We start from the raw sequence: 27,862 nt of genomic DNA, 5'->3' as shown, positions 1-27,862 counted from the left end.
AAGGATCTAGTTACAAATAATAACTTCTCATCCTAGACGTTATCTCAGGTACAAACCTTTTCAGACCAATGCTGTAGTTTATGGCCTAGGTCCAGCAATCACTCACACCCCTGTAGTTACAGTCCTTTGTTCCAGTTTGTTTCAGGCATCTCTTGAGCCAGCTGAAGACAAAATGGAGAGGCTTCCAGGGCCTTTTATAGTCTCTCTTGTAGGCGGCAACCTCTTTGTTCTTCTATGCAAAATCACAGCAACAAGATGAAGTTTGTGGCCACCTGGGCAAGTCCCATGTTCATGAATGATTCAGCTTTTTGCATGCCAATGCCATTGTTTACATGTTCGTTTGAATGTTCCTAGGAAAGCTCAGATGTGGATTGGCATCTCCCAAAGACCATTGTTAGTTAAGTAGTCCAAATTACTTGAATAGCCCCTTCACAATATATTGGCCAAACCTCCCTTATGTGTTTCCTACAGCAAACACTTCAAATACTGGCATAGAGCCAATGCTCGTAACTTCAGATATAAAAAAGAGACATACATACAAACAGGATGAATATATTCACTAGATTATAAGCGTAGTAATACCCTATAAGAGACCTTTTGCATAAAGCATATTCCAGTTATATTTATACTCATAAGCATATTTCCATAAACATATGGAGTGCAACATCACAGAGTGATGCTGATGTAATACATGAAAGAAATAGAAACCCAAATCAACACTGATAAAATTGGCAAATGGCACAAAACTTGGGGGGGCAGTAAATAATGAAGAGGAATAATCACTGATACACAGTGTTCTGGATCATTTGGTAAACTGGATGCAAGCAAACTGTGTTTTTCAGGATAGCCAAATGTAAGATCATACATCTAGGAACAAAGAATGTAAACCATACTTACAGGAAGGGGAATTGTATCCTGGGAAACAGTGACTCTAAACATGAAGATAATTAACTATTGGATTACCAAGGGTCATGATGGATTCTCCATTATGGGAAATCTTTAAATCAAGATTGTATGTTTTTCTAAAAGATATGCTGTAGTTCAACCACAACTGTTGGACTTGACGTAGGAATTAATTCTGGGAAGTCCTGTGCCCAATGTTATGCAAGAGGGTCAGACTAGGTGATTACAATGGTCATTTCTGGTTTTATAATCTGTTAACACTTACATTTTTACCAAAGGCCCAATCCCGCTCCCATTTAAGTCACGGGGGCCCAGATCTTCAAAGGTATTTAGGTGGCTAACTCAGTGGGAGATAGGTGCCTAAACACCTTTGAAGGATGTGGATCTGGGAATTTTATAGTTAATTTCAAAGGAGCAGGAGCAGGCCTCAAGTCCCTAAGGAACCGATACTGAATTCATAGTCTTTCTTCAATTAAAATAATGCTTAAAATTAAATCAAATGCTCCAATGAACAAGGCTTTCCTGACAGATTGCCCTGTGAGAAAATGGAGTAGCAGTAAAAGGATTATATCCTAAGATAAGCACACATTTACTTGGCATAAACAAAGTCAAACTGAAAAACTGCTGAATCATTTGGTCCAAAATTAGGTCAAATCCTTTTTGTTAAGAAAGCAAACTTCCTTCCTGAGAAACATAACTCAAGGGCTGTGTTCCATGGTATTTTTGACTGACGTTCAGGTCATATTGGAACCGATGCATGGTGTAACATCCATCCAGCTTGACACAGGTTACAAAGTGCTATCCTAAGTGTTAACTTTTCTGAGCACATAAGAGAGTTGTCAGTTGGTGAAGTCTCACAAAACTCTCTTCACTAAGGCAGAGAATTATTTGTGAAGTTTGAATTGACAGAATAATAAAACATATGCAGTGGTGGTGGTGTTGTTGTTTTGGTCCAAGGACAGTAGAGACACAAGGTAGATGAGGTAATATCTTCCACTGGACCAACAGAAGACGGTCCAAAATAAGATATTATCTCACCCACCTTGTCTATTAGAATAATAAAACAGAACTTTGGCCTACAAAGCATGCTGTCCACACTGATAGGTCTCAGATTCACTTTTCACTTCTGAAAAATAAATATTTTTGGTTTCCAAATATCCCCAATAATAAAAAAGCCCAAACAAACCCCATATGACTTCTTTTTTTTTTAAAGTGAAACAATGTTAAAATTCTAATCTTCAAACTGAGGGTCCCCTGAATATAATAAACCTGGGGGACAGTGGGTTGCTTGCATTGCTGAGCATCTTGTGTTGTCTCTCTACTCTCCCTGCTGCCTTCATTCCAGTGAGCAGCAGGAGATTCAAATTTTGAGCAATTTCAGTCCCTAGCCCATTCACAAAATGAATGGGACTAGTTTTAGTTGATTAGGGACCATAGAATTTGCCATGAAGCCAGCAAGCAGGGTAAGAGGAGGCTGTGAGATCCCTCTTTTCTTTTCTCATCTTTTTAAAAGATTTCATACCATCTACCACGCCAAGAATGTAAGACCTGTCCCTACAGCCCTTACTCACCAGAGTAGTTCCTTGAATAATCATTGAATTCAAGTGAGTCTGCTCTTTGGGAAGAATGGGCTTCTACTGGATTACTCAGATGAGTAAGGGATGAGGAACCAGACTCTTATTTCATAAATTAGTCTCTAGAATGGTGGGCACAATGCCTTGGTATTGCTGGCATTATAGGTCAGGTAAAAATAAAGGACTTGGGGCCTAGTCCTAAAGTCCTTACTTAGGCAAAACGCCAAATGACTTCAAAAACTGAGTAAGGACTTCAATGAAGTTACATGGATTTACACCAGTTGAAGATCTGGCCCCATATATTTTAAAAAACACTTTTCCTGATTTGTTACTAACAACACCTTATTATAATGCAGATATTTACACAGATGAAGCAAAGATTTTTCCATTTTGATTTAATTTCACATTTTTGTTCTTCCAGTTAATTGTTATGAGTATGAGTTGCAAGCTTTGTGTGGGAATGATCACATCGTTTACTTTAAGGAAAATCCTGTTCCATTTTCTAAAAAAAAAAAAAAAAAAATTTTCCCAGTAATTTTCCTTTCAATCAATCTTGGTTTTATGGAAACTAAATTTTGTCCCAACAGTGTTCCCTTGGAGGAGAAGACTGAACAAATAAGGAACAAATGGAAAGAAGAAAGAAAGAAATGCATGAACTCCAGCACTATGCCAGGAAGCCTTAAAAAAAGTTGTGTAGTGAGACAGACTGCAGTGAAATTTATAAACATACTGACTTCAACATGTGAATTGCATCAGGTAAAAAGAGACACTGAACTAGAATATGGAAACTTACAAAAAAACACCTAAAGTTTGTTGGGAATGTAGTCACTGCATTTCAACCTGTCCCTTCTCTTTCAGGCCTGTTTGTTTAGCCACCAGGCATCACAACTGCTGATTCTATGACTTAGATGGAAAAACGTACAAGCAGGCAGGAAAGCAGATGGAGGTGCTTAGAATTTCTTCCTCAGGGGCTTATTCAGGTCTTTCAAACGTTGGACCAATTGATTATATATTTATTTACTAATTCAGGTATAGGGTGTCTTGCACAGGTCAAATGCATCTTAGACTAAAATGAAGTAGCAAACCTCTAAAAGAAATAAAATCTGTTAAAGAACAGAGCCAAGGAAACTGACAAAGATGGAATAATAGTGACCGTCAAGGCAAACCATTTGACAAAAGGTATTTGGTACTAATAGAGGAGACCCCAGAAACATGAGAGAGGGCCCCAGATGGTCAGGGAGAGGCTTACTGGAAGAGAAGAGTCTTTTACCATATGGTAAATAGACAGTTAGTGAAGGTGCCCGGTGGACCAGTTCTGGAAGGGAGTTGTGCAGCTAGAGGCTAGAGCTCTACACTATGAGAGACGTGCCCGGGTGTGGTCCTGCTCCACTAGAGCCAAACATCAATGTCAGCCAGGGACGCAGTCACAGAGCATCAGCGGGGTAGCCGTGTTAGTCTGGATCTGTAAAAGCGGCAAAGAGTCCTGTGGCACCTTATAGACTAACACATGTATTGGAGCATGAGCTTTTGTGGGTGAATACCCACTTGGTCGGATGCATGCAGTGGAAATTTCCAGAGGCAGGTATAAATATGCAAGCAAGAAACAGGCTAGGGCTAACAAGGTTAGTTCGAAGGAGGTCAGAGCAAAGAGGCAGGTAGGGGCTGAATTTCAGAGGTGCTGCTTCTCTGCACCTCCCATTGCCTTCACCATCTTCAACTTCCAGCTGAAGTTATGAATGACCAGCTTGTCTGAAAAGTGGCCCCTCTCACCCTAGTTTATGACGGGCTCCATATACACGGACCCCTGTGCTATTATACTCTTTGGCGGACTGCCAGCCTTTGCTTTTCTAGCGCTCCGGGCAGCAGGGAGCCCTCACAGGCAGGGCTCAGCAGCACGCGGTCTGTCGCGTCCGCCCCCTAGTGGCGCGGGGCATCTTCACCCGCTTCCAGGGGAAGGGGAAATGGCTGCCGCCGTCTCCCCATGTGACTCCTCGGAAGCCGGCGCCTCCCCCTCCCGCCGCGACATCCAGGTGGGGCGGCCCTAGCCCAGCAGGTTTGAGCCGTTTCCGGCCCCGTAGCGCCCTTGCAGAACAGCTGCCGCGCAGTCGGCCGGGTGGTGCCGGTTCGGCCTCTCTATGGAGCGGGGCGCGGCGGTGGCTGTGAGGCGGCTCCGCGCCGCTGGCGGAGAGCGGGAGCCCCGGGCCCCGCAGCACCCGCCGTTGCCGGGGCACGGGGTGGAGGACTCAGGTGGGAAGAAGCGAGACTGCCCCGCCGGCGGCTCCCGGTGGCGGCTGCTTCCTGAGGCCCGGGGGGCGCTGCTGGTGCTGCTCTACCTGCTGGCACTGCGGGCCCTGGTGCAGCTCTCCATGCGGCAGCTGCTGCGCCGGCCGGGGCCGCGGGACTTCAGCGCCTCCCGGGCCAGGTACGGGCAGCGCCTGCGACCGTCCCCCTCCCCCGCCTCCCCACCTCGCCCCCTTCCCCTCAGCGCCTCGCCATTCCCCGGCCAGGTACGGGCAGCGCCTGCGACCACCCCCCATCCCCTTCCCCACCTCGCCCCCTTCCCCTCAGCGCCTCGCCATTCCCCGGCCAGGTACGGGCAGCGCCTGCGACCACCCCCATCCCCCTCCCCCACCTCCCTACCTCGCCCCCTTCCCCTCAGCGCCTCGCCATTCCCCGGCCAGGTACGGGCAGCGCCTGCGACCGTCCCCCTCCCCCGCCTCCCCACCTCGCCCCCTTCCCCTCAGCGCCTCGCCATTCCCCGGCCAGGTACGGGCAGCGCCTGCGACCACCCCCCATCCCCTTCCCCCACCTCGCCCCCTTCCCCTCAGCGCCTCGCCATTCCCCGGCCAGGTACGGGCAGCGCCTGCGACCACCCCCCATCCCCCTCCCCCACCTCGCCCCCTTCCCCTCAGCGCCTCGCCATTCCCCGGCCAGGTACGGGCAGCGCCTGCGACCACCCCCATCCCCCTCCCCCACTTCCCCACCTCGCCCCCTTCCCCTCAGCGCCTCGCCATTCCCCGGCCAGGTACGGGCAGCGCCTGCGACCACCCCCCATCCCCCTCCCCCACCTCGCCCCCTTCCCCTCAGCGCCTCGCCATTCCCCGGCCAGGTACGGGCAGCGCCTGCGACCACCCCCATCCCCCTCCCCCACCTCGCCCCCTTCCCCTCAGCGCCTCGCCATTCCCCGGCCAGGTACGGGCAGCGCCTGCGACCACCCCCATCCCCCTCCCCCTCCCCCACCTCGCCCCCTTCCCCTCAGCGCCTCGCCATTCCCCGGCCAGGTACGGGCAGCGCCTGCGACCACCCCCCATCCCCCTCCCCCACCTCCCTACCTCGCCCCCTTCCCCTCAGCGCCTCGCCATTCCCCGGCCAGGTACGGGCAGCGCCTGCGACCACCCCCATCCCCCTCCCCCACCTCGCCCCCTTCCCCTTAGCGCCTCGCCATTCCCCGGCCAGGTACAGGCAGCGCCTGCGACCCCCATCCTCTCCCCCCCCCCCCAACCAGGTCTCTCACCTCCCCATCCTGCCCCCTTCCCCTTAGCGCCTCGCCATTCCCCGGCCAGGTACGGGCAGCGCCTGCGACCCCCATCCTCCTCCCCCCAACCAGGTCTCTCGCCTCCCCATCCTGCCCCCTTCCCCTCAGTGCCTCGCCATTCCACGGCCAGGTACGGGCAGCGCCTGCGACCCCCATCCTCTCCCCCCCCCCCAACCAGGTCTCTCACCTCCCCATCCTGCCCCCTTCCCCTTAGTGCCTCGCCATTCCCCGGCCACGTACGGGCAGCGCCTGCGACCCCCATCCTCCCCCCCCCAACCAGGTCTCTCGCCTCCCCATCCTGCCCCCTTCCCCTCAGCGCCTCGCCATTCCCCGGCTAGGTACGGGCAGCGCCTGCGACCACCCTCCCCCGCCTCCCCACCTCGCCCCCTTCCCCTTAGCGCCTCGCCATTCCCCGGCCAGGTACGGGCAGCGCCTGCGACCACCCTCCCCCGCCTCCCCACCTCGCCCCCTTCCCCTCAGCGCCTTGCCATTCCCCGGCCAGGTACGGGCAGCGCCTGCGACCACCCCCCATCCCCCTCCCCCGCCTCCCCACCTCGCCCCCTTCCCCTCAGCGCCTCGCCATTCCCCGGCCAGGTACGGGCAGCGCCTGCGACCACCCCCCATCCCCCTCCCCCGCCTCGCCCCCTTCCCCTCAGCGCCTCGCCATTCCCCGGCCAGGTACGGGCAGCGCCTGCGACCACCCCCCATCCCCCTCCCCCGCCTCGCCCCCTTCCCCTCAGCGCCTCGCCATTCCCCGGCCAGGTACGGGCAGCGCCTGCGACCATCCCCCTCCCCCGCCTCGCCCCCTTCCCCTCAGCGCCTCGCCATTCCCCGGCCAGGTACGGGCAGCGCCTGCGACCACCCCCCATCCCCCTCCCCCACCTCCCCACCTCGCCCCCTTCCCCTCAGCGCCTCGCCATTCCCCGGCCAGGTACGGGCAGCGCCTGCGACCACCCCCCATCCCCCTCCCCCGCCTCGCCCCCTTCTCCTCAGCGCCTCGCCATTCCCCGGCCAGGTACGGGCAGCGCCTGCGACCACCCCCCATCCCCCTCCCCCGCCTCGCCCCCTTCCCCTCCATTCCCCGGCCAGGTACGGGCAGCGCCTGCGACCATCCCCCTCCCCCACCTCGCCCCCTTCCCCTCAGCGCCTCGCCATTCCCCGGCCAGTAATGGGCAGCGCCTGCGACCCCCATCCTCTCCCCCCCCCCCCAACCAGGTCTCTCACCTCCCCATCCTGCCCCCTTCCCCTTAGCGCCTCGCCATTCCCCGGCCAGGTACGGGCAGCGCCTGCGACCCCCATCCTCCCCCCCCCAACCAGGTCTCTCGCCTCCCCATCGTGCCCCCTTCCCCTTAGCGCCTCGCCATTCCCCGGCCAGGTACGGGCAGCGCCTGCGACCACCCTCCCCCGCCTCCCCACCTCGCCCCCTTCCCCTCAGCGCCTCGCCATTCCCCGGGCAGGTACGGGCAGCGCCTGCGACCCCCCTCCCCCGCCTCCCCACCTCGCCCCCTTCCCCTCAGCGCCTCGCCATTCCCCGGCCAGGAATGGGCAGCGCCTGCGACCCCCATCCTCTCCCCCCCCCCCCAACCAGGTCTCTCACCTCCCCATCCTGCCCCCTTCCCCTTAGCGCCTCGCCATTCCCCGGCCAGGTACGGGCAGCGCCTGCGACCCCCATCCTCCCCCCCCAACCAGGTCTCTCGCCTCCCCATCGTGCCCCCTTCCCCTTAGCGCCTTGCCATTCCCCGGCCAGGTACGGGCAGCGCCTGCGACCACCCTCCCCCGCCTCCCCACCTCGCCCCCTTCCCCTCAGCGCCTCGCCATTCCCCGGCCAGGTACGGGCAGCGCCTGCGACCCCCCTCCCCCGCCTCCCCACCTCGCCCCCTTCCCCTTAGCGCCTCGCCATTCCCCGGCCAGGTACGGGCAGCGCCTGCGACCACCCTCCCCCGCCTCCCCACCTCGCCCCCTTCCCCTCAGCGCCTTGCCATTCCCCGGCCAGGTACGGGCAGCGCCTGCGATAACCCCCCCCATTCCCCTCCCCCGCCTCCCCACCTCGCCCCCTTCCCCTCAGCGCCTCAACATTCCCCGGCCAGGTACAGGCAGCGCCTGCGACCCCCATCCTCCCCCCCCAACCAGGTCTCTCGCCTCCCCATTCTGCCCCTTCCCCTTAGCGCCTCGACATTCCCCGAGCCAGGTATGGGCAGTGCCTGCGACCCCCATCCTCCTCCCCCTAGCGCCCCACGCCTCCCCATCCCGCCCCCTTCCCCTCAGTGCCTCGACATTCCCTGGGCCAGGTACAGGCAGCGCATGTGGTCCTCCCAGCGGCCCGACTCTCCCTCCTAGCGGCCTGACCCCCCCCTTTCCTACCAGTGGCCTCCCTTTCCCCCCCATCCTGCCCCCCTACATCCTTCCAAAATAACACACACACACACACCCCATTCTGCTCCCTGACCTCCCCATCTCACTACTGGGTCAGGTACTGGACAAGTAGGCCAGCTGTCTAATTGCAGTGTAGAGACACACTAAGAGTCAAACTAGGTGATCTCTATCTGGCACATCATCCCAATCCCCACCATAAAGATTCTGCCCTCACTGACTCCTGTGCGGTCCAAATGCTTTCACTGAGTTTTCAGAGCGTAGCTAATTGGACTTGCAGTAGAACCTCAGAATTACAACACATTAGTAATGGAGGCTGTTCCTAACTCTGTACAAAACATCAGGGTTCTTTTAAAAGTTTACAACTGAACATGGCCTTAATACAGCTTTGAAACTTTACCATGCAGAAGAAAAATGGTGCTTTCCCATCACTGAGCAACATAAATTTTGCTGACATAAGTGGTAGTGTAGATTTGGCCATACTCTGGCTATTAGCCCTGGCCCCAATATCTACACTATTGTTACCCATGTTAGCTAAATTAAAGTTAGCATGGGTATGGCTGCCTGTACTAATATCTTCACTTGCAGTGTAGACATACCCTGGGGAGAAAATGAGCTAAGTATTTAAGAGCTATGGTTTCCTTTTGGCATTCTCCTGGGTTTTATTTTTGTGATGAATAAATATTGTGTTAATGTTTCGGTTATCAAATTGTGTATTTCTTTTAGTGTTGTATATCTTAAATTTTAATTGTTCTGTGTTTGGGAAAGGTGGTTGACAAATTGAAATAAATGTAAAATAAATCTATTATTTGGCTCATTGTAAATCTGACTAAGAATGTGCTTGTTCAGACCTGTGGAGGATGCGGTTGGGATGTGTGATATATATGCATCAAAAAGCAATGAACTTACTTGACAGTCTGCTCTCCCTTCATGCATTTTCTGTGTAGATTTTCACTGCTGACATTCTTATTTTGAAAGATAAAATCAGTGGATTGGCATATTGTCACACAGAAAGGGGGTGTTCAGTGCTGTCAGACTTCTCCCTGGTTCTGATCGGCAACATGGCACTGAGCAAAAGGCTGTGTATCCAGATCTTTGACCTTAATAGCATTAAGAATTTTAGCAGTGGTCAGTTGCAGTACGTGCTAGGTGATTTAAACCTTTTCTGTTTAGCTTATGGAGTGGAAGGGTGTGTGAAAATGTGCAAATTGTGGCCGAGTTGCATATTGAATGCATTTGTTACAAGAGATCTGCATTGTTAATTTTTCAATTTTATCTCTTGTAGGGAATATCTTGAAAACATAACGGCAGTTGGTCCCAGGACAGTCGGAAGTCCAGAAAATGAAATTCTCACAGTTAACTACCTCTTAGAACAAATTAAGGCAATTGAAATAGAAAGCAGTGATGCACACAAGATTTCTGTAGATATACAGAGGCCAACGGGCTCCTTCAGCATTGACTTCTTAGGTGGCTTTACCAGTTACTATGCGAACATAACTAATGTTGTGGTTAAGCTGGAGCCCAGAAGTGGAGCTAAGCATGCCGTGCTATCCAATTGCCACTTTGACTCTGTACCAAATACCCCAGGTAGGTGCATGTATTTACCTGTCTTTGTTGAACTTTTGTTGTCTTAATATGACAACTTATATCTTTTCGGCTTCTAAAAGTTTTTCATAATGAAGAGTAAGCAGCTTCTGTTTTGTTACAGCTTTTGATGTTTCTTATGGTGCTTTTTACAGCAGTATAGTAATAGGAGCTGCTTGTGGACAAAGTGATGCATGTTACATGAGCAACAGAACTGTTTTTTCATGCAGGGAATTTGTTCTGTTTTGTTCTACACACAATGTCGCTTACATCCACTTATAAGAGGACTAGCCATATCAAAGAGTATCTCATTCTTGCAACAAATTGCACAAAACATTTAAGGTGAAATTGTGACCCTATTGCAGTTAGTGGGGCCAGGATTTCACCTTTGGTCTCTGACATGAAACCATGAGTATTTTCCTGCTTGTGAATTCTGGAAAGCGTATTTACATCTGAATTTCTCGTATTCCTCTGCATACTCCTCTGTATTGTGCATTTTACTTACTTCAGTGTTACTTTCAGTTGATTCAAATTGACCCTTGTTATCCAACTCCAACAGGGTGGTTTGATGTACTAGATTTTTTTATATTTTTAATAAAATCTGCATGTGTATTTTATACAAATGTGTTAGATAATATGATTGATTTGGTCCTGGTGGCAGCTAAGCTTCAATTGCACGGGCTATAAAATTTCTAAGTGGAGGCCGTTCCCTCCTAAAATCAAATCAAATTTTGTTTGCAGCAGCATGTAATCAAACTCTAGTTACTATTTTACTACCAAGTCTACTGTGGCTCAGCAGGCAAAATGAATTGTTTCAGGCAAAAATAGTTTTTGTTTTACTTTGAGAGACCTGACTGCAGACTATAACTTACAAGCTCTATTCACTCTCTTAAAATCAAATCAGAACATCTTGCAGCCTCTGCTGGTGCTAAATTTGCAAGTTTCTTTAACAGTTTCTACACAGCCTACTCTGAGTTGACTGGAAAATTAAACTATTTCATATCTTCAGACAAAGAGATACGACAGTTGAATCAGGATTCCTGTCTATGGAAAAACTGCCGCCCATTCTCTTCTCTCACTAGTTACCACAGATCTCTAATCGGAGGACTGAGAGATGATGCTTACAAACTGAGGGTTGGCCTTAAGCCTGCTTAGCATGACCATGGTGGTCAGAGGAAACGCTACAAAGACACATTGAAAGCGTATCTCAAGACAATTGACGTGGACATCATAAGGTGGGAGGAGCAAGCCACCAAGTGACCTCAGTGGCACCACATCCTACATCAGGCAGTAGCTTGCTTTGAGGAGAAGTGCCTTGCCCTTGAACCTGAAAAAAGAGAGAGAAAATGTCTGTGCCTACTGCGAGCAGATCTGTGGTTCCAGGATCGTACTCCTGAGTCCTCTCAGGACTCATATGTAAATCTGTGGTAGAAATCATCCTCAAATCAAGGGATTACTGATGATGATGCTTTGCAGTGTACTTCTTCCTGGCCCTCTGCTCTCATGTCATTACTCATCTGGCTGTTCCCTGCTAGGCCAATCACCCTTCCCACTTGCTGGCAACTGAGTTCCATTTGCTCTGCTTAGCTCTTTCTCATTGCCTCTTCACTACATTCTCACTGAGCTTCCTCTTAGATTGGCAGCTCAGTGCTGCTGTTCCTGGTTTCACTCAGCCTATCTAAGGACAACAGAAGAAGCTTATCTGACAGGCAGAAAACCTGATGCTTTTGTGCATCTGGATGGTGCTCTTACTTGTCAGGGACTTCTGGGAAGTGAGATTATTTTTCCCAGACCTAAGGTGGATGTGACATTACCCAGGCTACAGTCTGGACTGTTGAACAGCTGTGTCCCCTTAGTTCTCTAGACTGAAGTGCTATTTACACTGCATTGCTATCAGAACATCCACTCCTGGCCTGCTCACACGGCCTTCAGCATGCAAATTCACTCCTAACTAAATTCTTGAGCACTCTGACCTATCACTCATGAATTACATACAGGGCAACTCCTTCAGATTCCTCGTCCCAGCCTTGTCCCCCCAGAAATGTGTCTTGTATGGCTCAGTACCCTTCTGAACAGTACAAGCTCATAGGAAGTCCGACACTTCATGAAAGGAAAGTGATAATGCACGAACCTTGTTATCCCTGATGGAGTTTTCCATACTAATCCAAATATGTTGGTTAGGATAAAACAATAAGATAAGTTTAGACAGATTTTTAAGTGAGTACTGGTGGTGATGCATACATTTCAGGATTCGTTTAAAAAAAAAGTAAAATGCAAGCTAAGTGAACTTTAAAGCAAATGGTTTTGTCTCATCATATGCTGCAGTAAATTTCACAGGCTGGGTTTCCATTCAGACTGAGATTTCCTCCTCCCCCCCCCCCCCTTTAGTTCAGTGTCCTTCAGGTATTCATTAATGTCATGAGCAGAGAAACTGGAGAAGAAGTGAGTTGGAGACTACTGTCTCACATTCTTATGCCCCCCTCCCCTCTATGAGGACTACCCCTGCTGGGGTGCAGGCGACAAGCAGTCTTTTGTGGATGTGAGGTTTGAACCATTCTTATGATGCAATATACATTTCTTATTCACACCTTCCCTCTGCTGCAGAACGGCCACTTAAGCACGTGATAGTTTTTCAATGCCAGTGTGTCTTTGTCTCTCAAAAAAACTGGTTTGTGGGCTCTATCCAGAGTCACTATGTATTTCAGTAACAATCATACAGTAGAATCTTAATGTCACATATAGTGTTGCTACGCATATTTCGCCAGGATAATGACATTCAGCAGATTCTGACTTTTCAAATACCACCTCACAAGGCATACTTTGTATAAAATTTCTGTCTTGTAAAAGTGGTGAACATAATAGTATAGACCATCAGTAGGTGAATAAGGTTGCCAGAAAAGGAGCCCAGTCCTGATGGACATGAGGTCTATGAAAAAGTAATGATTCTTTTCTGCAGACTTTCTTATGGGCTCAGGGATTGGAGCGTGCCTATCACTGACCTGCAGAGGGATAGTAAAGTTGGTCTAGGCTGAGTGGGGAGTATTTGTGTGGCCAGTGGAGTTAGGAAGTTGAGACATGGCTGCACAGATAAGACTTCCTCACACTAAGAGCGGTGGTAGCGAGGTGCCTCACAACCGTGGTTATTCTTGGGAAATGTCACAATTCTGTGCTTAAATCAGCTGTGAGGAATGGCTTGGTGGAGGGGGAAACTGCATAGTTCCATTTTGTCTTAGCTCCTAGTGTGGACCAGACTCTGCATGTGCTATCCTCATAGAGTGACTGAGCATGTTCCTTCCAGCCTAGAGTTACAGGCATGAAGCTGGACTTTCCCTTTAATGGCAGGCTGCTCTGGGCATAGTTAGGGCTAGGCACTGGACCTTAGATCAGGGAGCCTGTCTCTCTCCTGTGCTCTGTGACTTCCCTGCTGACACTAAGGCAGCGTAGAGTAGGAAGCTGACCTGAAATCTGGAGCTGGGGGAGGGAAAGGAGTAGATGGGGACAAGGAGTCTGGGAAAGTGGAGGCGGGGAGAACTGGGGAGGAAAATGTGGAGGTAAGGGGGGACTGGGAGCCAGATAGCTAGAGAGGTGGATCACAGAGGTCAGACTAGGAGCTGGAGTGTGGTGACATTGGAGCAAGGAGTGTGTATGTGAGAGGGAGACTGAGACTGGATGAGAAGCCCAGGCAGTGAAACTAGGATTAGGAGCAAGTGTTGTCTGATGTCTCCCTTCTCTGCCAAGATGTGGAAGTGGGGACAAAGACTAGGACTGGCAGGGCAAGGAGACTGTGACTGGGTAGTGAAGGAGAATGGGACTGGGACAAGGCTTCGGGGGAGGGGAGGAGGAAGAGGTATAACAGGGACAGGTTGGAGGGGATGGAGCAGAAGGATCAAGTTTGGAGGGAATGGGCAGAAAAGTCTGTGTTCATTCAAGCACACACCCTCCAGAGCCTGAAATGGAGCTTGAGATCCCAGAACTTTGCTATTTCTTTGCCAACAACAAATGCCTGTGAAAACCAGTGGCAGTGTGTGTCTCACCTGCCTCTACTGTTGGTCCACATAGACGACGACCTACCACTGCTAGCAGTCCCTCCATTAGCTCAAGGGGAAGAGGTCTGTGCAGTAGATTTAGAGGTTCCAGTTCCGAGGAACCATGTGTATGTCAATATGATGCTATATGACAGAATTTCTGCTTTTTCAGTTTGCTTTTCTAAAAAATCTAGGAAATTGAGCACACACAAACTATCTTAAAAGAACATGCTTAAGATTGCAAAGTTAACACTCAAAAAGTTAGGAAATGCCAGTGTGATGTTACGCCCCCATATTCTTCATAGAAATATTATGATATGAATATGGCATAACTAAGATATGTTTTATGCAAGATGGATCATGTGAGGTATTTGAAAGGTTATAATTTACTGAATGTAATTATTGAATTTGTGTGCATGTATCATTTCTGTAGCTGAAGTTAGGAATATTGACTATGTAACAATTGCAACTGTGCATACTTGGGGAACGCCCACCAGACAGTATGCAATCAGCCTGGATGGTCCATTAGGAAAGACGGTGGGTCTTTGAAAATGCTAATCTCCCATCTTCCTGGAGTTCCTTCCTGTGGATTTGGCCATATATTGAAGCATGACGAGACAATAAAATATTGACTAGGCCCTTATTAAGGGGAAATAGTCCATCCTATACACTGAACGAGGCAGGGGCCCTATGGAAAAGGTAGCATGTAATTAAGGACCATGAATGCATATTCACAGGCAACCTTATTTCTGGCATTTCATAACTTTTGAGTGCTTGACTTTGCAACCCTAATAATGTTTTAATGTATGTATTTATATGTAATTATTTAAATGTTGCTGCATAAATATGTTGCAGAATTCTCTTTGGTTTACTTCTGTGAAGAGGCTTTTTATTAGTTTTCACACAGAGCACACTCAGTGTCAGTGGTTCCCAAACTTTAATAACCCACGGACCCCTTTCACGAAAATACCAAATCTCGTGAACCCCCCTCCTAAAAATGAATATTTCCAGGGATTTTTCTCCCTTACAGAGCATAAATTATTGAAGCAGTAATTTGGTATTTTTACGACATGCTTATTACACACTATTATTACGTTATGAAAATGGCAATACTCTTCCAAGATTTCACTTTTGTAGCTGTAACAATGCTGCCTGTGGGAGCCAGCTGAAGTCACTCAATTAGGGTGAACCGCAAACAACGCGGGGCAGACAAACCCCAACAGCTGGTGGATATTCCAATACTTAGATTTACCAGGCCAGCACAAAACTGCTCCTGTATTACCTCACTGGTTACTCAGAAGTCCAAACAACGCTGTTCCCTTAAAATGCCCAGCCTCAGGCCTCTATCCAGACACACGTGTCAGATATGATGATGATTACTGAAAATCTTCTCATCATAGAAAAGGTTCTTCCAATCCCAAAGGATCAGCCACACACCCAGGTCCAATTATAACTTAGATCTTACCCAGAATACACATTTATAGCCAATTCTTATTAACTAAGCTAAAATTTATTAAAAAAGAAAAGCGTTTTGGTTAAAAGATCAATATACATATAGACTTGAATTCAATTCTTGATGCTCAGATATATAGCAGAGATGAGCTTGTAGTTGCCAAAAGTCCTTTTAGAAATAGTCCATAGGTTATAGTCCAATGTCCATATTCAGGGTGACTCCAGTCAGTGACTGGGGATCTCAATCCTTATGGCTTAAGGTTGCCCCCTCTTGAAACCCAAAGCAGAGCTGAGATGAAGAAGGATCATGTCCCAAGGTCTTTACACATTTCCAGCAGCCTTTTGGCCTGAGAAAACAATAGGCTTAACTTTCCTTCTCCTAAACATCGTGGCAATTAGTACAGGGTAATTTATCCATTAAACAGTTCAGCTACAGGTTACCAGAACCTTCAGAGACATATTGACAAGAATATTATTTCACTCAAGTGTCTTCCTAAATGTTAATATTCCTTTTTTGATCTTTGAATCAAAGCTATAGCAATAGCCAAGACTTGTTTGTTTACAGCACAAGACCTGAGCAAACATCTACCCTTCCATCTCTAATGATGCAGGCTGCATTTCAAAGCTCTGTTCATTTACATATCTTCCTAACCAGTCTCTAAAGTTCGGCCATGGGTCAGGTCAGTCTGTGAGTTAATTAACTCTTTCTGCCCCCCCTCCCTCCCGTCACCTTTCAATGAGATACTAAATTACCCTCATAATGTCACAGGAGCTCATATCACTTCAATAAAGCCTGTTATAGGAAAAGGCTCCTACATGTTTCATCAAGGAGTACTAGACGTGAATCAGCATGAAGGTACTTAAGAAGTCAGCTCAAATAAAGAGTTCCTCCCACAAACATTCGGGTCTTGAGCAGCCCAGGCAAACAACGCACGACTATAACAAAGCTTAAAACTTGTTCTTCATAATAATTTAAAAAATAACACGAACAGCCTATTTAATTTTAGAAACAGCAAAAAATATCCACCTCCCTTTCCATTTCTCATAAGGAGTTTAAATCTCCTCAGTGCAATGGATGCGCTTGCTTTGATCTGAATAGCTCTTGGATGTCTGGAACCACTGGAGAAAGATAAAGTCTCAGGTCTGGTTTGGCACTGAGTCTGCTGCTATATTTGGTTTTCAGATGTGCGTACAAGGAGAATGCTTTCTCGCATAAGTATGTTGTTGAAAATGGTAACAAAACTATAGTAGCTTTTTCTGCCAGCAGGGGGGTACTTGTTTCTTAAACTCAGCCAAAAGTTGATCAATGACAGACTTCTGAAACTCCTTTTTAGTTGTAATCACAGGAGAGCTCAATTTATTTCTCTTTTTCCTCAGGGCTCAATATATGTGTTGAGAAAGTGGTATCATCAGAGGGGTTGCGAATCCAGTCGTTATTACCTGACGTAGCTGGAAAGTATTCCCTGAACATTTGCAAAGTCCTTTTAGGTGTGCAGTTATATTGGTTTTAGTACAGTGATCCCACTAAAGTTTATCTTCTGCCAGGAAGTCATGAAGAGTACTGAAACGCTCAGGTTAATTGTTTTCCAAACACCTTTCCCAGAACTGCAACTTCTTTATCATGGATTCAGGTCGGTCTTGTATGTTGAAAACTGTTATGTTGAGGACTTGAAGAGAGAAATTTAGGTAATTAATCCTCGAGAAAATGTCTGCTAAGTAAGCCAGGCTCTGGAGCCAGACATGATTTTCCATACAGCTGGTGAGATGGAAAGGGTGGCTGTTGAAAAAAAGAAGGATTTCTGTTCTAAGCTCAAACAAGCACACAAGGATTTTGCTACATGACAGCCATCTAACTTTGCTATGGGACAACAGGCAATTGTGTACATTACCCAGTTTTTTACAAAGTATGTGAAATATTCTGCAATTTGTTTTCTGTGATTTTATTAAATTCACCACTGCATTGTCCAGCACTTCCTTCAGTCCCTCAGGCATGCGTTTTGCTGCGAGGGCTTGTCTCTGGATGCTGCAATGAGTCCAAGAGACGTTTGATGTAGCCTTTTTTGTTCGAACTACAAATCCCTCATTGATGTGGCCCCATCAGTGCAAATGCCTAGACAACGAGACTAATCTGTTTACTTTTCTTGAAAATATACATTAGTCAGAAGATATCTTCTCCAGTTGTACGTTCTTTCCATGGTCGACAAAACAGCAAGTCGTCTTCAACCATACCTTCATTCACATAACGTACAAACACTAGCAAAATAGATTAGCAACATCAGTTGATGCATCCAACTGTATAACATAATATGGACTATTTGTCACTCTGTGTACAATTGTGGTCTCTACGTTACTTGACATTAATTTTTCGTGACAACGTATTATTGGACAAAGGTACTACGTCGATCCTTTTTTCAGACTTTTCTCTGAGCATGCAATGAACTGTCTTTTGTACATGGACCAGTCAAGCTCTCTGCTATATTATGGACTTCTGATGCTTTTGCTACTTGGTAGCTCATTTGATATGACGCTTCAAGTGCATTTTCATTAGCAGTACTTGCTTTGGATACAAAACATATCACTTTTCTACTTGGTTAATTTTTACTTGAAAAAATCAACAGGCTTGTTGAGTTGTGGGGGGTGCCTAGGTTCTCAGTGGCGCCAAAGTAGAGAAGGTTTGAAGCTGCTGTTTGCTAGAACATCACCAAAAATTACGCACTGTGGTTTTGGACACCTTTGATCACCAGTACATGTAAAGCCATTTTTTATATAATCGTTGTCATATTTTCTTTTCTTCATAAGCAACTTTCCAGGACCATCATGATCACTGACATTTTCCACACTTTGGATTTGATGAAACACTAGCTGATGTCGAACGTTCATTTTCTCATGTCTTTACACTTTCCGTTTTCAGCCACTTGTCCATATTGGGTGTTCAGATAAAAATAACGCACTGAGAACACTAACAAATGAACAAACTAGAAAATGAGAATATTCACTCACGTCTCATTGGAGCAAAATGGCACACTACAGAGAATGACTGAGTATGGACTAACTGGGAGTCGTTACCGCCACATTGGGTACAATAACCTTGGTTCTGGCTGATTTGGCGCACAAATACTTTTTCTCCGCCATCAGGGGGGTTTGGGGCCAGGGACAAATTAGCCTGGACGGTCCCCCCACCCCCAGGTACAGCGTGGCTCCCGCTCCCACTCTGCTCCTCACGCCGCCCAACTTCCCCTGTCCCAGCTGCCGCCTGCGCGCCCGGGGTCCCGGCTGCTGGCTCCACGGGGCTTGGGCTGCCGGCCCTGCGCCTGGGGTCCCTAGGGAGGCTCTGTCCGCCATTACAGATTTTTTTTCTGAGAACCCCCTGATACATTTTGTGAACCCGAGTTTGGGAACCACTGCTCTATGTCCATGTTTGTTCGTGTAATAATTACAGATAAACAACCCATAGACTTAAAGGTTACTTGTGCAGCGTGGTGGCATGCCAAAAGCTAACTCTCACCAGAAGCTGGATTATTACACAAGTGTTTTTAAAATAATATTTGAAACTACTTTTTATTTTAAGAGAAGAATGAATGTTTGGTCCAGTATTTTAAAACCATTTTACACTGTTTCCTCTAGCACTATTTTTTGCACTGATTTATCTAATATCACTGCAGGCACAACTAATATAATTTATTATGAAAATATCACAACATAAATATTAAAGGAACACACTTGACTTTAAATCTGTTCAGTTTACTTTTAACTAATTTTTTTTAATCTTAAATACTACATCTCTCCCTGAGTCTAGTTGGCAGTTTTTGGTTTTAAATGGTTTTTTTCTTACCTATTGCTGTAAGAGACTTGTACAAATACAGGAAACGGATTATGCAGGGGCAAACACGGAAACTTCATTTGTTTGCACATTGCGTATAGTCAGAATAAAATTACTAGGAATATTACAGTTTTTAAAAACTTTGTAGTGTTATAACTTGTCACTTGTAACAATATTAGGTTTTCAAAAATGAGATGGATGATGTACTCTTTAAATATGTTTGAGTAGTAAAGGGTCAAGTTGAGGGCACAGGTCTTAACCATGTTAAAAATCTCACATTAGCTGCTCTGTTCCCCTTATTAAGGTGCCAGTGATGATGCTGTTAGTTGCTCAGTGATGCTTGAAATACTGAACACTCTCTCAAAGTCATCTGATCCCTTGCAACATGCTGTCATATTCCTTTTCAACGGTGCAGAAGAAAATATCTTGCAGGTAAGATTAATTAGTATGCCAGATTTATAAAACATGCATAATCAGAACCCTGAATTAGAGATGATTGACAAAGGAAATAGTAATTATAGGTTTGACTTGTATTTTGCAAATCTAAATGTCCGTTACAGGTGTTAATCGGCTTTTCAGTTATCTGAGGATAATTATAATTAATGCTATTTATAAAGTTAATTTAACCTGAATTATGAATGTTCACAATGTTGCTTTAATGAGCAGGTTCCTAAGTGTTGCAAGTAAGATGCAGCATCATGTGTTGCTCAGCTCAGAGGACTGAGAATCTTGACCCTTGGGTTCTACTCCCAGCTCTACCTCTCACCTGTGTGATGTTGAGTTTAAAAAAAAAAAAAAGTCAATTCTCTGTGCATCATTTACACTTGTTTTCAGATGGGTGAAATACTTAACTACCAGACTTAATATTTGTAAATGTTTTGATTTCCTATGACAGATGTTACAGAAGTGCAAATTGATTATTTTGTTTGCTTTAAAGTTTTTTGTGATGGTTGGCAAGTCACAATCTGATGTTAGACATTTGTTTCCTCCTTTACCCTCCCCTGAAAAAGTATTTTAATGCTGTATAACTTTCTGTCAGTGAAAGTTAACAGACCTTGTAACTCTAAAGGGTCATCTACTCTACAGGCATGATTCTCACTTAGATTAAGGTCACTTTTTTTTTTTTTACATCATTCTGGAAATGTAAAGTGGTTTTAGTACTCAGTTTACATTTATACTACAAGTTTAACCATACTAATGTACTGTTATGGAAGTCTATATTGTAATGTGGTTCTTCATTCATAATTCAGGGAGAACAATTTGGTTAGTAGGCCATAGTAGGGAATCTGTTGCATTCCTGATCATCGTAGTAATTACCTAAATATGTTTTGTTATTACAAAAACAATTAGATTCTAAACCACTCTAACTATGCTAAACTATTGTTTGTAGGCATGTAAGCTTTTTGAGACAAACACTGTGTGTCTGTGTTTCTAAAGGGCCTAGCTGATTGGACTCTCTAGTATGTAATAATATACGTATTAAATATTTGGATTGGACACCAAACAATGAGTGTGAACATAAGGGTTTTTGAGGGCATGAAGAAAGAGGAGACGTGGTGGTGGTGTCATGGACGCAGATGAGTGAATTTTGTTATGTTGATGGCTCCTCTTCTCTGTGCCCTCAAGTAAACTTCTGGCTTCACCTGCAATGCACCTGTGATCGTTCCCCTGTCAAAATCTGAATTCAGGTGCCTCTGATGGCAAATAATCTCTAGGCTTTTTCTTAAAGATATTTGACCTATATCTTCTTTGCTTCTTGTCAAGGCTAGTCATGGCTTCATTACACAACACCGCTGGGCCAAGTCGATTAGAGCATTTATTAACCTGGAGGCAGCAGGTGTAGGAGGGAAAGAACTTGTATTTCAGACAGGTATGATCATGCATTACATTTCCCACTTGTACACATGAGTTGGTTGTGTTTTATTTAGGACAAAAAAACAAACAAACTAAAGTTTTCTTACTAGAAACAAACTTCTTAAAGAATATTGAAAATAGCCCATGAGGTCTATGAGAATAAATTTCACAGCATGCAGACTCCATCAGATCCTTACCTTGAAGATAACAAACTATTGAACAGGTTTAATTACCCTAAGGCTTTGGCACAAGCAGAGACAAAGTCATTGTGAAGACAGTGAGGCAACATGTCTTCTTAATGCCAATTTTTTGTACTTTTTTCCATAATGAATTTAGAATGAAATATTGGCCTTAATCTTGCTTTCCTGGCTCTCATCTGTCAACCTGAAATTTTTAACCATAAAACACTTTGGGATCCTTGAAAATTCCATCTAACTCCTTTTAAAAAACAACAACTCTCTTTTATGCTGTGAAATTCACCATTCAGGCAGGAAATCCTCTGCAGCACAGCTGGAGCTTTAAGTGCAGCAGTTGTAGTTCCATTTTGTGTTGAAGTAGTTGGTACAAAACAGATCAATGGAATGGTGGATAATCCTGCTTCTGTACTTCCTAACACCTTAAATGAGTGCATTTTGTTTTTTCTGTTGGAAGCAGAGCTTTCTGCTGACCACAACTCTGCAGAAATATAAATGGGCTGGTGATAAACTTCCGTTGTATCCTGGTTGGGCTGCAGATTTCCCTCTGCTGCTCCAGTTTATTTATTGCTTCTATGGAAAACTTCAGTAGAGAGTTTTTCAAAACAATGAATTTGACACATTGCTGGAGGAATAATGTGGGAGCTGAGGAGTCTCCCAAACATATCCTTAGGTAGTGGGGAGGAGGGGTTCCAAAGCATTGGAAAGGAGACAGTAAAAACAAAGTTCTAAAATATGAGACATTTATTTTTCCTAAAAATTGCTTGATATCTGCCTAAGGAACAATAGAGGCCTTGCTGTGCTTGAGTGCATTAATCCACATTACTGTATTGTCATTTTAATGACTATACACATTATGAATGACTCCTGTATATCCAGTTATTACATTAAAGGAGCTGTTGAATTCAGTGTTGGTTGGAGCAGAAGTTCTCAACCTCTCCAGACCACTGTACCCCTTTCAGGAGTCTGCTTTGTCGTGTGTACCCCAAAGTTTCCTCACTTAATAACTACTTGCTTACAAAATCAGGCAAAAATACAAAAGTGTTACAGAACACTATTACTGAAAAATTGCTTACTTTCTCATTTTTACCATATAAATATAAAATCAATTGGAATATAAATATTGTACTTACATTTCTGTGTAGTATATAGAGCAGTATAAACTAGTCATTGTCTGTATGAAATTTTAGTTTGTACTGACTTCGCTAGTGTTTTTCATGTAGCCTGTTGTAAAACTACGCAAATATCTAGATGAGTTGATATACCCTCTGGAAGACCTCTGCATACCTCCCAGGGATATAGGTACCTGTGGCTGAGGACCACTGGGGTAGAGTAATGAATCTGAGACAGGAAGTCAGGAATGTCTGAGAACTGTTCCCAGCTTTATCAGTGACTCACTATGTCATCATCACCATATTACTTAATCTATTTCCCAATCAGTGAAGTGGGAGACTAATACTGCTAATACCTCCTCAAGAGTTTTGGGGATTTGGTTTATACATTGCTTTAAAGATCTAAAGTACAAAATGAAGGCTATATATTACTACCCTTGGGATGAAGTAAGAAATACTCCCTTTAGGGGGAAGTGATTTACTTTGTTATGCATTTTCAAACAATTTATGTCTTTTACTCCCTTTCTAGGTATTAAATTGATAATAAATGCATTTAAAGATGTGGTTCTTGAAAAAATGCTTAACTTAATCTAATCCTTTGATAATAGTGGTGTTCAACACAGCATTTAAAAAGTGTTGCTGTTTAAACTAATTTAATCTTCTGAAGTGCTGGCATCAACAAACTTCTGTACTAAAGGGGAAAGTATATACAAGATCAACAAGCAAAAAGCCAGGTGAATCACTGCAGAAGTGCTCTGTGTGCTGGGAGTAGCCAGGAGGGCCCATTGTCACAACCAATGCCATGATTTCAGTATAAGGTTATTAGTCTAATCTGGAGAGACAGAGAGAGGCATTTCTGGAAGGAGTTTTAAAACGAAGCAAGAAAGACATTTCAAAAAACCTTGTGCTATTGTGCCACTCGTTCACCCTGTTATGTTACTTCTAAGGAGAGTGAAGTGCTCCTGTCACTGTAAATATTCAAACGTTAAATTAGTTCTCAGTCCTCCAGTAGAACCTAATGGTAACACTCTAACTGACTTCAGTGCGAGCAAGATATGGCTCTTGAGACTGTTCTGTAGGAACAGAACTGATTGAACGTGAAAGAGATGGATTGAATGATCTGACAGGGCTCTTCAATTAACAGTGACATGGGATTTCAATAAGTGGTGACTATTTACAATGGTATTGACTGTTTCCAGTACATGTTGCTATGGTGCTAACAGTTTGTAGCACAAAGTCAGTGGTATGTGTTAGGGGGCTTATTCCTTCACCCACTTACTTCCCTGGTCCTTCTCGCATGAACAGAGAGCAACAATACCCGAAGTCCAAAGGTGCAAACACTTCAATGTTTATTGGGGTGAACTTCCAGCAAGCATGATTCCAGTTTCTTTCCTTAGTATCCTCCTTCCCAGCTCTGACACCACAGAGCCTTACACTGTGTCCCTGTTCCCATTCCTGCCCTTAGCCAAACATGATTCCAGTTTCCCCACTCCCATTCCCTGTTCCCATTTCCCCCTTTAGCAAAACATGATTCCAATTTCCTTACCCCCCATTCCCTGTTCCCATCTCCCCCACCCCCCTCACTTCCTGATTGACTGCAGACTATATAGTAAAACTTGAGTTCAGCTTAGCTATACCTTAACCAATCATTTTTCTGAAATTTAACTAACCAATCCTAACATAGTGTAACATGATTATGTAACCAATTATATCCCACCCCCTTAATTAGTTTACACCCAGCAAAATTAATTATACAGCAGACAGGAGCAATCACAGAACCAGACAGAGATTATACAGACAAACAATAGCAAAGTGGGAACTATAATGACAAAACAATACAGAAGTGAGGATTTCACATCCTAGCTATTGATAAGTGAGTTCTTGCCAGACAGGATGCTATCAAAGTAAGTTTCCTTTTACATTTTCTAGGCACTTTCCTTTCTCTGGAGGGAATAGGCACTATCAGGACAGGATTGTATTCCTAACAGCCCAATAGCACCTTCTTTCAATGTGACTAGTTTGGAATATGAGGATGTGACCAGTCGCTTCCCAGCTTATGGCTGCCTCTGCTGCTTAGCCAAAGGCCTTAGCCTAAGCACAGAGCCTCAGACTGTCACAGTGAGAGAAGGCTTTTACACCAGCAGACAGTGATTTTAATTCTTTCTTTTATACCTCTATAACTAGCCAAGTGATAAGAATACACCTAAATTTTTAGAGTACAGGCCTTTACAGACAGGCCTGAATATCTATATCCTAACAGTATGTAGATTTAAAATAATCTTGGCATCTTCTTTGACTGAGCCCTCTCCTCTGAGCCACACATGTCTAAACCTTGCTGCTTCTTCCTGTACAGCATCTCCAAGATCCTACATTTCCTCCTTGCTCACACTGCTAAAACTCCATGCCATGATCATCATCTGCCATGAATACTGTTAATACCACCTCTCTGGCATTGAAGCCTGCAACTTCCCCCACTCAAATCTATTCAGAATGTGGCTGCTAAAATATCCTGCCTGGCTCACTGCTCTGTCAGCCCCATCTGAAGTCCCTTGATTGGCATCTCCTCTTCCAGTGCATCAAGCAAAAACATATTGTCCTTACTTTCAAAGTTCTCTACAACTTTCCCCCAACCTACTTAGCCAGGTTGTTATCACAAGGTCATCTCTTGGCACCACTCTGCCCATGATGCCAGCCTGGATTTCCTGACTCTCTGAGCACTTTCAGGTTTTCTCTCATGCTTCATCTTATTGGGGGGGGAAGCTTGGAGTCAAAATCTATAAAGCTGCTTGCCACCTTATCGTCCTCAAAACTTGCCTCTTATGTAATGCATACAATAAATTACAGCCTGATAATGGCTAGGAAAGTGGTGAGCTGTAGTCACTGCTACTAAATGGCTAATTGTGCTCATGTTATGTTTATCTGTTATCCTGTCTTCCCCATCCTAGCCCGCTTATTTGTCTCCTCTGCCTGTGATACCTTTTAAAAAAAAAAAATCTTGTAGGTGGATTGGGGTGAGAACTGTCATTTTTGTACAGTGACTGGCACCGTGGGGTCCAAATTAATTGAGGGTCCTATGTGCTACTGCCACATAAATGGTTATTGATCAACAATATGTCCTAAAGAGTTACTTAGATTTAAAAATTATATAAAGAGACTGTGTGTAATTTTAGGCCCAGATTAGGAAGGATTTTGGTTTTGGGGCAGGAGGAGGCTTTTGTAAAACCTTAATCAAACCATCCTTTCATCTTGGATTAAAACCTCTCCAGAAGAATGTGTAGGTCAAACACTGCATCACTGTGCTATTGCACAAGAGTCAGAAAATGAAACTGATGGTAATCAAGTGAGAGATTTTTTAAGTTGTGGTAGGGACCACAGTGCTAAATTCCCCAATACCTCTGTCTGCTATATGCTGTTCTGATGGAGTGAAGAATCTGTAAACCTGCCATTGAAGAATCCCCCTTGCCTGGGGAAACCTAATGTGACGTAGAGCCATGATAGTGGCTCCTGGCCTATGGAGCCAGCCCCTGAGGGTGCTCAAATCCATGTTGGGATCTGCATGGTGCAGAACTGGCATCAAGATAGGGGTGGTGTGTAAATATGGTTTAAATAGGGATGCCAGTATTGGTTGAACTTATTCTTTGAGGTTTCATCACATGATATAATCTTTAATTCCTGGGGACTCTAGGACAATCCTGGAGAATTGGCAACCCTAGGTTTAAAGCCACCTTGGCTGACTTCCTTCCTAGGCTGTGCCCAGTGCTGGGCTAAAATGGGCTAGGTGCTTTGCTAAAGCATAGGACACCATGCGAGTTTATTTGCAGTGTTCAAACTGAACAAAGTATAAAAAGTAAAAATGGTTTAAATAGTGAAAAATAAATTAAACATGCAATGAGTGCAATTTTAAAAATCCTTGTTCATAATATTGTCACAGGTAAAGACTTGTGTACTACTTGAATCTTTTGTATAGTAATGTTTTAAGAGATTTACTGAATGACAGTAGCAATCTTATGTTAAATCCTCACAGTTCTCAAAGTTTATTTGAGATTGACTTTAATCTCTCACGATGAACGGGCTTTAACTTGTTTTTAAACACTGAGATTAGTGTTTGTTGCATGGGAAAATGGGATTTGAGCATTGTGAACTGGAGACGTGCAGTAATCTAAACAAGAACTACCTTACTGTTTTATGTTGAACCTATAACCATTGTATCTAATCACCGATACAGTTATGATTAAGGCTGGTTGCCTGTCATGGGAAGCATTTTAGTTTAAAAATAAGAAGGTCATAAAAGCATATAAATTTCCCTTAGGAAATTATTAGATCAGAGAAGGATTTACAATAAAATTGATAACCATGTGTCATGGATCCACAAAGCACTCTATGCCTCTAAGCAACCTTTATATAGTGTCTCTGGGAGTGTAGTTGTCTTTTCCCTAGGCTTCGCCTTTTTATAGGGGACAGCCCTGCTACTCAGCTACTCCAAGACTGGGTCCCTGGTTTCAACACCTCTTTTTCTCACCATGGCTCCTTCAGCAGTCCCAAAGAGCTCAAACCCCTGCTGGAGACTTGCCATCTTGGGAGGTCTGCAACTAGCAAATGTTTGCAGCAATACAGGACAGCTGTTTCAAAACAAGATATCCTTTATTAGTCAACAGAAATATGATATTTAGTTCCTTAGATTAGAATGGTAAAGCAAAGCCTGCCTACATGTGTGTGCTGCAGCATAGAGTGCATGTCTTGCCCAAACATCGAGGGTTTCACACACTACTGCACTGGACAGCAGCATTCTTATTATAGTCTAACATCTCAGTTCTTTGTTTCAAGCTTCAGTCACACTTCTTTCACATGTTCAGCCTTCCTTGGCTGGCAATCATTAAAAGTTGAAGTTGGCTGTTGGTCTTCCATTATACCTCCACAGTAACACCATTTATATGTTGATGGTTCTTGCTTGATCATGAATACGCCTACTGATGCACATGCAGCCACTACATTGCTTTCCCTCTGTCCTATAATAGAAATTAGCCCCTTCAGACCCTGTGGCCAAACAATACAAAAGTGATCAGGGAAATGAAGTCATACATTTAAAATTTAAAAAATAGAGAAATTTCCCATATTTTTCATGACCTCTTCTTAGTTGATGATATTCCATTATGCTGGATGTATAGAGAATTATTTGTAAATGAATGCACTAAGGAGTAGGATGATTGGAATGAAGGACAATGACATGAAAAACCCTACAAGTCAGGTTTTTTTTAATCATAGAGGACATGGCTCTCAAACTCGACATGATATAGATATGATCCTGATAAAACTTCAGTTTCCTCTCTCTTCCCATCCACTTCCAATATGGTTTACTGTCCCTACTTTGAATCTTGTGCTCTCTCGCAGCAACATATTTGAGATATTAACTAATTAGCAGCATGAAACTTATTTAAGGGA

The 27,862-nt window shown here is 45.1% G+C and overlaps 1 protein-coding gene across 12 annotated transcripts in view; it reads left to right on the top strand.

Annotated features, from left to right (window-relative positions):
* Positions 1-4,520: 4,520 nt before the first annotated feature.
* The window catches only part of ERMP1 (endoplasmic reticulum metallopeptidase 1), a 64,255-nt gene continuing 40,913 nt past the window's right edge, over positions 4,521-27,862 (top strand). For all 12 annotated transcript variants that reach the window (XR_012159103.1, XR_012159102.1, XR_012159101.1 and 9 more), the window contains exons 1-4: positions 4,521-4,899; positions 9,668-9,969; positions 19,568-19,695; positions 21,028-21,133. Coding sequence is in view for 3 of the 12 variants with exons in the window: in XM_073345292.1 (XP_073201393.1) it covers positions 4,613-4,899; positions 9,668-9,969; positions 19,568-19,695; positions 21,028-21,133 (823 nt within the window). In the remaining 9 variants the exon portion in view is untranslated. The remainder of the gene's footprint in view (positions 4,900-9,667; positions 9,970-19,567; positions 19,696-21,027; positions 21,134-27,862) is intronic.

The sequence above is a fragment of the Lepidochelys kempii genome, chromosome 5 (genome assembly GCF_965140265.1).
Source record: "Lepidochelys kempii isolate rLepKem1 chromosome 5, rLepKem1.hap2, whole genome shotgun sequence".
NCBI lineage: Eukaryota > Metazoa > Chordata > Testudines > Cheloniidae > Lepidochelys > Lepidochelys kempii.
The sequence above is the reverse complement of the archived record's forward strand: the minus strand, read 5'-3'. Positions and strand labels throughout refer to the sequence as shown.